Consider the following 15,855-nt stretch of genomic DNA (forward strand, 5'->3'; position numbering starts at 1 on the left):
TTGGAGGATTCCAAGTTGCTGGACGTAGTCAGGGCCCTGAAAATATATGTTTCCAGGACGGCTGGAGTCAGAAAATCTGACTCGCTGTTTATCCTGTATGCACCCAACAAGCTGGGTGCTCCTGCTTCTAAGCAGACGATTGCTCGTTGGATTTGTAGTACAATTCAGCTTGCACATTCTGTGGCAGGCCTGCCACAGCCAAAATCTGTAAAAGCCTATTCCACACGGAAAGTGGGCTCATCTTGGGCGGCTGCCCGAGGGGTCTCGGCTGTACAACTTTGCCGAGCAGCTACTTGGTCAGGGGCAAACACGTTTGCTAAATTCTACAAATTTGATACCCTGGCTGAGGAGGACCTGGAGTTCTCTCATTCGGTGCTGCAGAGTCATCCGCACTCTCCCGCCCGTTTGGGAGCTTTGGTATAATCCCCATGGTCCTTTCGGAGTCCCCAGCATCCACTAGGACGTTAGAGAAAATAAGAATTTACTTACCGATAATTCTATTTCTCATAGTCCGTAGTGGATGCTGGGCGCCCATCCCAAGTGCGGATTGTCTGCATTACTTGTACATAGTTATTGTTACAAAAATCGGGTTATTGTTGTTGTGAGCCATCTTTTTAGAGGCTCCTTCTGTTATCATGCTGTTAACTGGGTTCAGATCACAAGTTGTACGGTGTGATTGGTGTGGCTGGTATGAGTCTTACCCGGGATTCAAAATCCTTCCTTATTGTGTACGCTCGTCCGGGCACAGTATCCTAACTGAGGCTTGGAGGAGGGTCATAGGGGGAGGAGCCAGTGCACACCAGGTAGTCCTAAAGCTTTTACTTTTGTGCCCAGTCTCCTGCGGAGCCGCTATTCCCCATGGTCCTTTCGGAGTCCCCAGCATCCACTACGGACTATGAGAAATAGAATTATCGGTAAGTAAATTCTTATTTTTTCTTCATCTTCATTTTAGAAGTCTCTTTGGAAGTGTCTGAAGAGGAGCGCTCTCGGGCCATTTTGTTCACTCCTGAAGAGAGAAGGTGAGAGAGACCTAAGAGATAAGTTAAAGGTAACAATTCTCCAGAATAACTTCACTCACTGGCTGCTGGACATAACACAAAGCCTTTTCGCCGCTCACATGTCGTCCGGCAAGATCATCAATAGAATATCACATGATACCGTAATAAAATAATTTCCAAGACATCCCATGACCGGGCCTAGATCACATCCAGTTCTCACCCTTTCTATCAATCGTATTGCTGTATTACCTCATGTGCCAGGCAATGCACTAAACAATAAACAGGTAATTATTGTACCTAGTAGCATGCAGCATCAGTATCCGGATAGGTCAACAGTTAAAAGGAAAACAGTCAGTAGGTTGACATGCATATGGTTGACATGGTTAACAGGTTCAAATGGTCGACATGAACTTATTTTTCTTTTCATTTTTTCAACTTTTCGCACTTTACCATCCACATGGACTACGATTGGGAATAGTAACCTGCCCGAAGCATGGCGAGCGAAGCAGTACACTAATTGGGGTTCCACGTGATGCAAGGTCAAATTTAACACCAAAAAACCCATGAAAATCTCATGTCGACCATTTCCGACCTTTTGAATCTGACGACCACATCGACCTTGTGCATGTCAACCATTTGGTGTGGAGCTATTATACCGTAGCCTGCAGCATCTGCTCAGGCTCATTAAATAATTCGTTTTTAGTTTTTTATTGTCAGTTGAGACATACAGTTGCAGACTGGCAGCCTGTGACTAGCTTGTGTTACATAGAACATGACTGTCACAGGAGATAAATAAAAATGTACATCTCTGCTACCAACCCAGGAAAGTAACGAACCACAGACCACCCTGATCTCCTGTGTGTAGGGGTGCTTATTAGCGTAATCACTTACTAATACTAAGATACACAAATCTTAGGATTATAATGTAAACCAGTAGTCATGCCATAACTCACCAATTACATTTAATTATAAAGGGGCGCAACTCTGCGTCTATCTACATCATTAATGATTATCGCATAAACCAGTATCAGAGCCAGATTTACACACACACACAGTATATGAACCAGATGGTTCTTGTGGGCATTATACAAAGGTACAGCAGTATATACTTTGTTACCTTTTTTATATTTTGAGTTTCGACTATAAAAATGATTAGAATAACACACAGATGATATTTATTAGCTATAATTATCTTCTTTGTATTATTCTAATAATTTGGAATATGACAGGTGAGGAAGCTTTACCTCCCTTGCCTACCCTGACTGCACGTCACTGGCATAAACGGTCTATTTGTGCTCAGAGACTAGGGCCCTCATTCCGAGTTGTTCGCTCGCAAGGCGAATGTAGCAGAGTTACACACGCTAAGCCGCCGCCTACTGGGAGTGAATCTTAGCTTCTTAAAATTGCGACCGACGTACGCGCAATATTGCGATTACAAACGAGTTAGCAGTTTCAGAGTAGCTCCAGACTTACTCTGCCTGTGCGATCATTTCAGTGCTTGTCGTTCCTGGTTGACGTCACAAACACACCCAGCGTTCGCCCAGGCACTCCCACCGTTTCTCCGGCCACTCCTGCGTTTTTTCCGGAAACGGTAGCGTTTTCAGCCACACGCCCCTGAAACGCCGTGTTTCCGCCCAGTAACACCCATTTCCTGTCAATCACATTACGATCGCCGGAGCGAAGAAAAAGCCGTGAGTAAAAATACTTTCATCATAGTAAAGTTACTTGGCGCAGTCGCAGTGCGAACATTGCGCATGCGTACTAAGCGGATTTTCACTGCGATGCGATGAAAAATACCGAGCGAACAACTCGGAATGAGGGCCCAGAATTTTAGTGGTATATAATTACTAACCAGTGTTTTATCGAAGTGGTGGCTTTGATTGAGAGATTTAGAATGGAAACGGAAATAAATGCTAAGCAGTGTGATTTATCATTTGGTTATATTCCAATTTTAAATCAGTCAAAGTTGCCAGTGATCGGCAGATTTGAAAAACACACTGTTTAGTAAATATACCTCCTAGTGCAATGACTAATAAACACAATTTGTTAACACGCAAAAAATAGGATTTTAATTACCTACTGGTAAATCCTTTTTTCGTAGTCCGTAGAGGATGCTGGGGTCCACATAAGTACCATGGGGTATAGACGGGTCCACTTGGAGCCACTGGCACTTTAAGAGTTTGAGAGTGTAGGCTGGCTCCTCCCTCTATGCCCCTCCTACCAGACTCAGTCTAGAAACTGTGCCAGAGGAGACGGACAACTTCGAGAGAAGGATTTTACACAGATAGTGGCGAGATTCACACCAGCTCACACATACTGTACAAGGCAAACCAAGCTAACTAGCTAGAAACATCAGCAACGGGTGAACAGTATTACTTAACCAAGTAACAAAACAGTACTAACCAAGAACTAAGCAGTACTGAACAAAGTAACCACTGCAGGATCACGAAGCGCTGGGCGGGCGCCCAGCATCCTCTACGGACTACGAGAAAAGGATTTACCGGTAGGTAATTAAAATCCTATTTCTCTGACGTCCTAAGTGGATGCTGGGACTCTGTAAGGACCATGGGGAATAGCGGCTCCGCAGGAGACTGGGCACAACTAAAGAAAGCTTTAGGACTACCTGGTGTGCACTGGCTCCTCCCACTATGACCCTCCTCCAGACCTCAGTTAGAATCTTGTGCCCGGCTGAGCTGGATGCACACTAGGGGCTCTCCTGAGCTCCTAGAAAGATAGTATATTTTAGGTTTTTTATTTTACAGTGAGATCTGCTGGCAACAGACTCACTGCAGCGAGGGACTAAGGGGAGAAGAAGCGAACCTACCTAACTGGTGGTAGTTTGGGCTTCTTAGGCTACTGGACACCATTAGCTCCAGAGGGATCGACCGCAGGACCCGACCTTGGTGTTCGTTCCCGGAGCCGCGCCGCCGGCCCCCTTACAGAGCCAGAAGCAAGACGTGTTCCGGAAAATCGGCGGCAGAAGACTTCAGTCTTCAACAAGGTAGCGCACAGCACTGCAGCTGTGCGCCATTGCTCCTCATGCACACCTCACACTACGGTCACTGATGGGTGCAGGGCGCTGGGGGGGGGGGGCGCCCTGAGGGCAATATAAACACCTTGGCTGGCAAATCATCACAATATATAGTCCCAGGGCTATATATGTGATAAATTACCCCTGCCAGAATCCATGAAAAAAGCGGGAGAAAAGTCTGCCGAAAAAGGGGCGGGGCTATCTCCCTCAGCACACTGGCGCCATTTTTTCTTCACAGTGCAGCTGGACGACAGCTCCCCAGGCTCTCCCCTGTAGTTTTCAGGCTCAAAGGGTTAAAAAGAGAGGGGGGGCACTAAATTTAGGCGCAATATGTGTATACAAGCAACTATTGGGGGGAAAATCACTCAGTTATAGTGTTAATCCCTGCATTATATAGCGCTCTGGTGTGTGCTGGCATACTCTCTCTCTGTCTCCCCAAAGGACTTTGTGGGGTCCTGTCCTCAGTCAGAGCATTCCCTGTGTGTGTGCGGTGTGTCGGTACGGCTGTGTTGACATGTTGGTGAGGAAGGTTACGTGGAGGCGGAGCAGAGGCCGATAAATGGGATGTCGCCCCCTGTGGGACCGACACCAGAGTGGATGAATAGGTGGAAGGTATTAACCGACAATGTCAACTCCTTACATAAAAGGCTGGATGACGTAACAGCTGTGGGACAGCCGGCTTCTCAGCCCGCGCCTGCCCAGGCGTCTCAAAGGCCATCAGGGGCTCAAAAAACGCCCGTTACCTCAGATGGCAGACACAGATGTCGACACAGAGTATGACTCCAGTGTCGACGAGGTTGAGACATATACACAATCCACTAGGAACATCCGTTGCATGATCTCGGCAATGATAAATGTGTTACACATTTCTGACATTAACCCAAGTACCACATAAAAGGGGTTTTATGTTTAGGGAGAAAAAGCAGCCAGTGTTTTGTTCCCCCATCAGATGAGTGAATGAAGTGTGTAAAGAAGCGTGGGTTCCCCCGATAAGAAACTGGTAATTTCTAAAAAGTTACTGCTAGCGTACCCTTTCCCGCCAGAGGATAGGTCACGTTGGGAGATATCCCCTAGGGTGGATAAGGCGCTCACACGTTTGTCAAAAAAGGTGGCACTGCCGTCTGGGGATACGGCCACTTTGAAGGAGCCTGCTGATAAAAAGCAGGAGGCTATCCTGAAGTCTGTATATACACACTCAGGTACTATACTGAGACCTGCATTTGCCTCAGCATAAATAGTGCTGCTGCAGCGTGGTCTGATACCCTGTCAGATAATATTAATACCCTAGACAGGGATAATATTTTGCTAACATAGAGCATATTAAAGACGTCGTCTTATATATGAAGGATGCACAGAGGGATATTTGCCGGCTGGCATCCAGAATTAATGCAATGTCCATTCTGCCAGGAGGGTATTAGAGACCCGGCAGTGGACAGGTGATGCTGCCTTTAAAGGCACATGGAGATTCTGCCTTATAAGGGTGAGGAATTGTTTGGGGATGGTCTCTGGGACCTCGTATCCACAGCAACAGCTGGGAAGAAATTTTTTTACCTCAGGTTTCCTCACAGCCTAAGAAAGCACCGTATTTTCAGGTATAGTCCTTTCGGCTTCAGAAAAGCAAGCAGGTCAAAGGCGCTTCCTTTCTGCACAGAGACAAGGGAAGAAGGAAAAAGCTGCACCAGACAGCCAGTTCCCAGGATCAAAAATCTTCCCCCGCTTCCTCTGAGTCCACCGCATGACGCTGGGGCTCCACAGGTGGAGACAGGTGCGGTGGGGGCGCGTCTCGGGAACTTCAGGGACCAGTGGGCTTGCCCACAGGTGGATCCCTAGGTTCTGCAAGTAGTATCACAGGGATACAAGCTGGAGTTCGAGGCGACTCCCCCTTGCCGTTACCTCACATCAGCCTTGCCTGCTGCCCTCGGAGAAAGGGAGGTAGTACTGGCGGCAATTCACAAGCTGTACTTCCAGCAGGTGAAATCAAGGTACCCCTCCTTCAACAAGGCCGGGGTTACTATTCCAGAATGTTGTGGTACCGAAACCAGACGGTTCGGTGAGACCCATTCTAAAATTGAAATCCTTGAACACTTATATACGAAGGTTCAAGTTCAAAATGGAATCGCTCAGGGCGATTATTGCAAGCCTGGAGATTTTCATGGTATCACTGGATATCAAGGATGCTTACCTGCATATCCCTATTTACCCTCTTCACCAGGAGTACCTCAAAATTGTGGTACAGGATTGTCATTACCAATTCCAGACATTGCCGTTGGTCTGTCCCCGGCACCGAGGGTATTTACCAAGGTAATGGCCGAAATAATTATCCCGTACTTGGACGATCTCCTTATAAAGGCGAGGTCCAGGGAGCAGTTGTTCGTCAGAGTAGCACTATCTCGGGAAGTGCTACAACAGCACGGCTGGATTCTGAATATTCCAAAGTCGCAGCTGGTTCCTACGACACGTCTACTGTTCCTGGGTATGGTTCTGGACACAGAACAGGGAAAAAAGGGTTTCTCCCTGAGGAGAAGTCCAAGGAGTTGTCGTCTCTAGACAGAGACCTCCTAATACAAATACAGGTGTCGGTGCATCAATGCACGCGAGCCCTGGGAAAGATGGTAGCTTCTTACGAAGAAATTCCATTCGCCAGGTCCCATGCAAGGATCTTCCAGTGGGATCTGTTGGACAAGTGGTCCGGGTCGCATCTTCAGATGCATCGGCGGATAACCCTGTCTCCAAGGGCCAGGGTGTCGCTGTTGTGGTGGCTGCAGATTGCTCATCTTCTAGGGGGCCGCAGATTCGGCATACAGGACTGGGTCCTGGTGACCACGGATGCCAGCCTTCGAGGCTGGGGGGCAGTCACACAGGGAAGAAACTTCCAAGGACTATGGAAAAGTCAGGAGACTTCCCTACACATTAATATTCTGGAACTAAGGGCCATTTACAATGCCCTAAGTCAGGCTAGACCCCTGCTTCAACACCGGCCGGTGCTGCTCCAGTCAGACAACATCACGGCGGTCGCTCATGTAAACTGACAGGGCGGCACAAGAAGCAGGGTGGCGATGGCAGAAGCCACAAGGATTCTCCGATGGGCGGAAAATCATGTGTTAGCACTGTCAGCAGTGTTCATTCCCGGAGTGGACAACTGGGAAGCAGACTTTCTCAGCAGACACGACCTCCACCCGGGAGAGTGGGGACTTCATCCAGAAGTCTTCCAAATGATTGTACACCGTTGGGAAAGGCCACAGGTGGACATGATGGCGTCCCGCCTCAACAAAAAGCTAAAACGATATTGCGCCAGGTCAAGGGACCCTCAGGCGATAGCTGTGGACGCTCTGGTAACACCGTGGGTGTACCAGTCGGTGTATGTGTTCCCTTCTCTGCCTCTCATACCCAAGGTAATGAGAATAATAAGAAGGAGAGGAGTAAGAACTATACTCATTGTTCCGGATTGGCCAAGAAGAGCTTGGTACCCAGAACTCCAAGAAATGATCTCAGAGGACCCATGGCCTCTGCCGCTCAGACAGGATCTGCTGCAGCAGGGGGCCTGTCTGTTCCAAGACGTACCGCGGCTGCGTTTGACGGCATGGCGGTTGAACGCCGGATCCTGAAGGAAAAGGGCATTCCGGAGGAAATTATCCCTACGCTAATTAAAGCTAGGAAAGAAGTGAACGCAAACCATTATCACCGCATATGGCGGAAATATGTTGCGTGCTGTGAGGCCAGGAAGGCCCCAACGGAGGAATTTCAGCTAGGTCGATTTCTGCACTTCCTACAGTCAGGGGTGACTATGGGCCTAAAATTGGGTTCCATTAAGGTCCAGATTTCGGCTCTATCGATTTTCTTCCAAAATGGAACTGACTTCACTGCCTGAAGTTCAGACTTTTGTTAAGGGAGTGCTTCATAGTCAGCCCCCGTTTGTGCCTCCAGTGGCACCGTGGGATCTCAACGTGGTGTTGGATTTCCTGAAGTCGCATTGGGTTGAGCCACTTAAATCCGTGGAGCTAAAATACCTCACGTGGAAAGTGGTCATGCTGTTGGCCTTGGCGTCGGCCAGGCGTGTATCAGTATTAGCGGCTTTATCATGCAAAAGCCCTTATCTAATTTTTTTATATGGATAAGGCGGAATTGAGGACTCGTTCCCAATTCCTTCCTAAGGTGGTATCAGTTTTCATGTGAACCAACTTATTGTGGTGCCTGCGGCTACTTGGGACTTGGAGGATTCCAAGTTACTGGACGTAGTCAGGGCCCTGAAAAATATATGTTTCCAGGACGGCTAGAGTCAGGAAAACTGACTCGCTATTTATCCTGTATGCACCCAACAAGCTGGGTGCTCCTGCTTCTAAGCAGACTATTGCTCGCTGGATCTGTAGCACGATTCAACTTGCACATTCTGCGGCTGGACTGCCGCACCCTAAATCTGTAAAAGCCCATTCCACGAGGAAAGTGGGCTCTTCTTGGGCGGCTGCCCGAGGGGTCTCGGCTTTACAAATTTGCCGAGCTGTTACTTGGTCGGGTTCAAACACTTTTGCAAGAGTCTACAAGTTTGATACCCTGGCTGAGGAGGACCTAGAGTTTGCTCATTCGGGGCTGCAGAGTCATCCGCACTCTCCCGCCCGTTTGGGAGCTTTGGTATAATCCCCATGGTCCTTACGGAGTCCCAGCATCCACTTAGGACGTCAGAGAAAATAAGATTTTACTCACCGGTAAATCTATTTCCCGTAGTCCGTAGTGGATGCTGGGCGCCCATCCCAAGTGCGGATTGTCTGCAATACTTGTATATAGTTATTGCTTAACTAAAGGGTTATTGTTGAGCCATCTGTTGAGAGGCTCAGTTATATTTCATACTGTTAACTGGGTATAGTATCACAAGTTATACGGTGTGATTGGTGTGGCTGGTATGAGTCTTACCCGGGATTCAAAATCCTTCCTTATTGTGTCAGCTCTTCCGGGCACAGTATCCTAACTGAGGTCTGGAGGAGGGTCATAGTGGGAGGAGCCAGTGCACACCAGGTAGTCCTAAAGCTTTCTTTAGTTGTGCCCAGTCTCCTGCGGAGCCGCTATTCCCCATGGTCCTTACGGAGTCCCAGCATCCACTACGGACTACGAGAAATAGATTTACCAGTGAGTAAAATCTCATTTTTCTCTTACGTCCTAGAGGATGCTGGGGTCCACATTAGTACCATGGGGATGTACCAAAGCTCCCAGAACGGGAGGGAGAGAGCGGAGGCTCCTGCAGAACTGATTGACCAAACTTCAGGTCCTCAGCGGCCAAAGTATCGAACTTGTAGAACTTTGCAAACGTGTTCGACCCAGACCAAGTAGCCGCTCGGCAAAGCTGTAAAGCCAAGACACCCTGGGCAGCCGCCCAGGGAGACCCCACCTTACAAGTAGAGTGGGCCTTAACAGGCATAGAACACAGCAGTCCTGCCGTGCTGGATAGTGAACTTGATCCAGCGAGAAATCGTCTGCTTAGAAGCAGGACACCCAAGTTCCTTGGGATCATACAGGACAAACAGAGAGTGCGATTTTCTGTGACAAGCAGTCCTCTCCACATAGATTTCTGCTGCGGGGTACACTGGGCTCCACAATGAATGGACAATGGGGTGTAGAGTACGACCTTGATCCGAGGCACCAACAGGCTCAAAGCTTTGACTGTTCCCAGAATGCATAGCGCCGCCTCCTATATCACCCCGCCTCTCTGCACAGGATCTCAGTTTTGTAGTTGGTGCTGCAGTAGCAGGCACTTAACAGACGGGCTGCTCCAGACCGCCCTAAGAAGAGCTTTTTTTCTGAGGAAAAAAGTGAAGACTTCAAGGGCAGCAGCAGTGTTACATGTCAGTGGACATTCACGGCTGCAGCTCCGGCTCTCCCCAGCGGTGCTGTACACTCCCGAGCCCTGGTTGCCGGGTAACTACAGCAGGAGGCTCCGGTTTTCTTCTTGTCAGGCACACACGACGGGGGCTCTCCGGGATCGCGTGGCCGTGCTTCGGGAGGTGGTAAATGGGTCCCGCTTGCTTGGGAGGCGGGCCGCGCGCGCTGGCGGTGGACACTGTGGCAGTACAGGCGATCCCACTAGATCACCAGGGCATGGGACAGGTCAGGTTTTCCCTATAAACCATTTTATTAGAGCCCGCAGTACCCGGTGGTTTTGCCAACAGGGGGATAGAGCTTGGACCTGAAGCCCCTCCCCCAGCGCGCCATTTTCTGCAAATGTTCCCGCTCTAGAGCTGCATATCTGTCTCTCCCTCACTCCCTGGCAGTGTCTGCGGCGCCATTATCCCTCAGCTCACTGTTCCTGGGAATGCTTGGGCAAATCCTCCTATGTAAAGCCGTCTGGTTGTCAGTGCTGTGACTTTGCAAGACACTTAAGTATTCTACCTGCCTTTTTTAGTCAGTGTTAGTTAAGAAAGAGTGCACTTAGTCAGGGTTTCCTAGTACAATTACCCTGTGATATACATCCAGTTCTTACTGTGTACTGTTATATCTATTGTTATATAGCTGTGTAAGCTAGTCCAGTGCAGTATTATTGTTAGTAATAACCTCTGCATTGTACAGACTGTGACTATTTGTGTGTGCATTTGATAGCTGAGTGGTGTCCATGACGTGTCTTTCACTCAACCTGCTATCCCTATATTCTATAACCTGAGGGGGCTTGGTGCGTCAGGTTTTATATTGATATAGGATTTCACAAAGATATACTTTATTACGTATTTCTCTAACGTCCTAGTGGATGCTGGGGACTCCGTAAGGACCATGGGGAATAGACGGGCTCCGCAGGAGACAGGGTACTTTAAGAAATAATTTGGATTCTGGTGTGTTCTGGCTCCTCCCTCTATGTCCCTCCTCCAGACCTCAGTTTGAATCTGTGCCTGGATGAGCTGGGTGCTACTTAGTGGGCTCTCCTGAGCTTGCTAAAAAGAAAGTATTTTGTTAGGTTTTTTATTTTCAGAGAGATCTGCTGGCAACAGGCTCTGCTACGTGAGACTGAGGGGAGAGAAGCAGCCCTACTCACTGAAGATAGGTCCTGCTTCTTAGGCTACTGGACACCATTAGCTCCAGAGGGATCGTACACAGGATCGCACCCTTGGTCGTCCGATCCCGGAGCCGCGCCGCCGTCCCCCTCGCAGAGCCAGAAGACAGAAGCCGGTGTCAGAAACAAGAAGACTTCGAAATCGGCGGCAGAAGACTCCAGTCTTCATATGAGGTAGCGCACAGCACTGCAGCTGTGCGCCATTGCTCCCACACTAAACCCACACACTCCGGTCACTGTAGGGTGCAGGGCGCAGGAAGGGGCGCCCTGGGCAGCAATTAGGTACCTCTTGGCAAAAGTTTACATAATATACAGTGGGGCACTGTATATATGTATGAGCCCCCGACAAAATTGTACATGAAAGCGGGACAGAAGCCCGCCGTCGAGGGGCCGGGGCTTCTTCCTCAGCACTCACCAGCGCCATGTTTTTTCTCCACAGCACCGCTGAGAGGAAGCTCCCCAGTCTCTCCCCTGCAGTTACACGGTAGAAGAGGGTAAAAAGAGAGGGGGGGCACATAATTAGGCGCAAAAATCAATATAAACAGCAGCTACTGGGTTAACATTAAGTTACTGTGTTATTCCTGGGTTAATAGCGCTGGGGTGTGTGCTGGCATACTCTCTCTCGCTGTCTCTCCAAAGGGCCTTATGGGGAATTATCTTCAGATGAGCATTCCCTGAGTGTGTGGTGTGTCGGTACGTGTGTGTCGACATATCTGAGGTAAAAGGCTCCCATAAGGAGGAGATGGAGCAAATATGTGTGTGAGAGGGTGTCTCCGTCGACAACGCCGACACCTGTTTGGATATGTGTAATTAAGTGCTAAGGTGAATTTATTGCACAAAAGATTAGAGAACAGACAGGGAATCTACCCATGTCTGTCCCTATGTCGCAGAGACCTTCAGAGTCTTTCAATGATCACTATCCAAAATAATAGACACTGATATCGACACGGAGTCTGACTCCAGTGTCGACTACGATAATGCAAAGTTACAGCCAAAATGGCAGAAAAGTATTCAATATATGATTATTGTAATAAAAGATGATTTGCATATCACTGATGACTCATCTGTCCCTGACACAAGGGTACACATGTTTAAGGGGAAGAAAGCTGAGGTAAATTTCCCTCCTCTCATGATGAAAAAGAGCGGGAATCTCCAGACAAGAGACTGCAGTTTCCCACAAAGAATTCTCAGGCAGTATCCTTTCCCCACTAGGGCCAGGATATGATGGGAATCTTCCCCTAGGGTGTCACGTTTGCCCAAAAGGTAGCCCTGGCGTAACAGCTATTCTCAGGGATCCTGCAGATAGCGTGCACATTCTGGTACACTACTCAGACCGGCGATTGTGTCGGCATGGGTTTATAGCGCTGTGGCAGCGTGGACAGGTACCTTCACAGCAGAGATTGAGACCCTAGTATGCATATAGATATATATATGTATATATAGATATATATATATATATATTAAAGATGCTGTCTTAAGAGATATGTATATACAGGTCGAGTATCCCATATCCAAATATTCCGAAATACGGAATATTCCGAAATACGGACTTTTTTGAGTGAGAGTGAGATATTGAAACCTTTGTTTTCTGATTGCTCAATGTACACAAATGTTGTTTAATACACAAAGTTATTAAAAATATTGTATTAAATGACCTTCAGGCTGTGGGAATAAGGTGTATATGAAACATAAATGAATTGTGTGAATGTAGACACACTTTGTTTAATGCACAAAGTTATACAAAATATTGGCTAAAATGACCTTCAGGCTGTGTGTATAGGGTGTATATGAAACATAAATGCATTCTGTGCTTAGACTTAGGTCCCATAGCCATGATATCTCATTATGGTATGTAATTATTCCAAAATACGGAAAAATACGATATCCAAAATACCTCTGCTCCCAAGCATTTTGGATAAGGGATACTCAACCTGTATATATAAAACATGCCCAAAGAGACATGAGTATACTGGGTCCTAGAGTCAAAGCTATGTCGATTTCTGCTTGACGTGTCCTGTAGAATATGCAATGGACAGATGATGCCGACTTAAGAGGCATATGGAAGGCTGAGGATTGTGTGGAGAAGGGTTCTTGGACCTGGTCTCCACAGCTATAGCTGGTAATTCTGATATTTTGCCTTATATTCCTGCACAGCCTAGAAAAGCACGACATTATCAAATGCAGCCTTTCGAATAAAGAAACTTGAAAGTCCGAGGTGCGTCCTTTCTTGCCAGAAGCGGGGGCAGAGGAAAGAAGCTGCACAACACAGCTAGTTCCCAGGAACAGAAGTCCTCCCCGGCCTCTACAAAGATCCACCGCATGTCGCTGGGGCTCCACAGGCGGAGCTAGGCCCGGTGGGGGCACGCCTTCGTAAGTTCAGCCACAAGTGGGTTCAAATTGAGGAGTCAGTGGCAACTGGCACCACAATAGGTTGGTTGATATGAAATGCCAACAAAACTTTCGGAAGGAACTGCTGACGTGTCCGGAGCTCAGCTCTATCTTCATGGAAGATCAAGTAGGAGTTCTTACAAGACAAAGCCCCCAACTCCGACATACATCTAGCTGAAGGCCAACAAAGTGACAGCCTTCCACGTGAGAAACTTTACCTCAACCTCCGGTAGAGATTCGAACCAATCCGATTGGAGGAACTGTAATACCACGTTAAGATCCCTGGGCGCCGTAGGCGGCACAAAGGGAGGCTGGATGTGCAGAACTCCTTTCAGGAAAGTCTGAACCTCAGGGAGGGAAGCCAGTTGTTTCTGGAAGAAAATGGATAGGGACGAAATCTGGACCTTTACGGACCCCAACCTCAGGCCCATATCCGCACCTGCTTGCAGGAAGAGGAGAAACCATCCCAGTTGAAACTCCACCATAGGAAACCTCTTGTACTCACACCAAGATACATATTTTTTCCAAATACAATGGTAATGTTTAGACGTTACTCCTTTCCAAGCCTGTATCAGGGTAGGAATAACCTTGTTCGGATTGCCCTTCCGAGCTAATATCTGGCGTTCAACTGCCATGCCATCAAACATAGCCGCCGTAAGTCTTGATAAGTGAACGGCCCTGCTGCAGTCCTCCCGAAGAGGAAGTGGCCTCTGCTCTTCTAGCAGTAGATCCACGTATTAAGCCCTTCTTGGCTAGTCCGGAGCAATGAGGATTGCCTGAACTCTTGTTCTCCTTATGAGTTTTAGAACTCTTGGAATGAGTGGAAGCGGAGGAAACACGTACACTGACTAGAACACCTACGGAGTCATTAGGGCGTCCATCGCCACGGCTTGCTGGTCCCTCGACCTGGAACAATACCACCAAAGCTTCTTATTGAAACGAGAGGCCATCATGTCTATTTGAGGTACACCCCAAAGATCTGTTACCTCCGTGAACACCTCCGGATGGTGTCGCCACTCTCCTGGATGGAGATCGTGTCTGCTGAGGAAGTCCGCTTCCCAGTTGTCTACTCCCAGAATGAAGATTGCTGACAGCGCCAATGCGTGTTTTTCTGCCCAGAGGATGATTCTTGTTACCTCTGACATTGCAGCTCTGCTCTTCATTTCGCCCTGTCAGGTTTATGTAAGCCACCGTTGTTACATTGTCCGACCGCACTTGAATGGCTCGATGTCACAGAAGATGGGCCGCTTGGAGAAGACCGTTGTAGACGGCTCTTAGTTCCAGAATGTTTATTGGAAGGCTGGATTCCAGGCTTGACCACCTTCCTTGGAAGGTTTCCCATTGAGTGACTGCGCCCCAGCCCCGGATACTTGCATCCGTGGTTAGAAGGATCCAGTCCTGAATCCCGAACCTGCGGCCCTCCAGATGGTGAGGTAGTTGTAGCCACCAGAGGAGTGAAATCCTGGCTTTCGGCGACAGACGTATTCTCTGGTGCATGTGTAGATGAGATCCCAACCGCTTGTCCAGGAGATCCAGTTGGAAGGGCCGAACATGAAACCTTCTGTACTGTAGAGCCTCGTAATAGGCCACCATCTTCCCCAGAAGGCAAATGCACTAATGAACCGAAACCCGGGCTGGCTTCAGGACATCCCAGACCATTATTTGTATCACCAACGCTTTCTCCTCCGGAAGAAACACCCTCAGCACTTCCATGTCGAGGATCATTCCCAGAAAAGACAACCTCCTGGTCGGCTCCAAATGTGATTTTGGAAGATTCAGGATCCAACCGTGTTCCCCGAGCAGATGAGTCGTGAGAACAATGGACTGCAACAACCACTCCCTGGATGATGCCTTTATCAGCAGATCGTCCAGATATGGGATTATGTTCACCCCCTGTCTGCGGAGGAGAACCATCATCTCTGCCATCACCTTGGTGAACACCCTCAGTGCTGTGGAGAGGCCGAATGGTAGCGCCTGGAATTGATAGTGACTGTCTAACAGTGCAAATCTGAGATAAACCTGGTAAGGCAGCCAAATCGGAATGTGGAGGTACGCATCCTTGATATCCAGGGATACCAGAAACTCTCCCTTCTCCTGACATTAAATCACTGCTCTGTGAGACTCCATTTTGAATTTGAACACCCTCAGGTAAGAGTTCAACGATTTCAAGTTCAAAATTGGTCTTACCGAACCATCTGGTTTCGGTTCCACGAAAAGGTTTGAATAATAACCCTTGTTTTGCATATGAGGTGGAACTGGAACAATGACCTGTGACTTTTCCAATTTTACGATGGCTTCCTGTAGGATAGCCCTGTCTGTCAGCAAAGCTGGCAAGCCTGATTTGAAGAATCGGTGAGGCGGGAGTTCTTGAAACTCCAGTCTGTTCCCCTGGGACACAATATCCTGTACCC

General features: G+C 48.2%; 1 protein-coding gene across 4 annotated transcripts in view; it reads left to right on the top strand.

The window, feature by feature from the left end:
- Positions 1-15,855, top strand: part of REC8 (REC8 meiotic recombination protein) — a 295,804-nt gene that overhangs the window by 276,287 nt on the left and 3,662 nt on the right. For 3 of the 4 annotated variants that reach the window (XM_063913647.1, XM_063913648.1, XM_063913649.1), the window contains one exon: positions 953-1,019. In XM_063913647.1, the coding sequence (XP_063769717.1) occupies positions 953-1,019 (67 nt within the window). Of the gene's footprint in view, positions 1-952; positions 1,049-15,855 lie in introns of all 4 variants that reach the window. The other variant, XM_063913650.1, reaches the window with a different exon arrangement.

This window comes from Pseudophryne corroboree, chromosome 1 (assembly GCF_028390025.1).
Source record: "Pseudophryne corroboree isolate aPseCor3 chromosome 1, aPseCor3.hap2, whole genome shotgun sequence".
Taxonomy (NCBI): Eukaryota; Metazoa; Chordata; class Amphibia; order Anura; family Myobatrachidae; genus Pseudophryne; species Pseudophryne corroboree.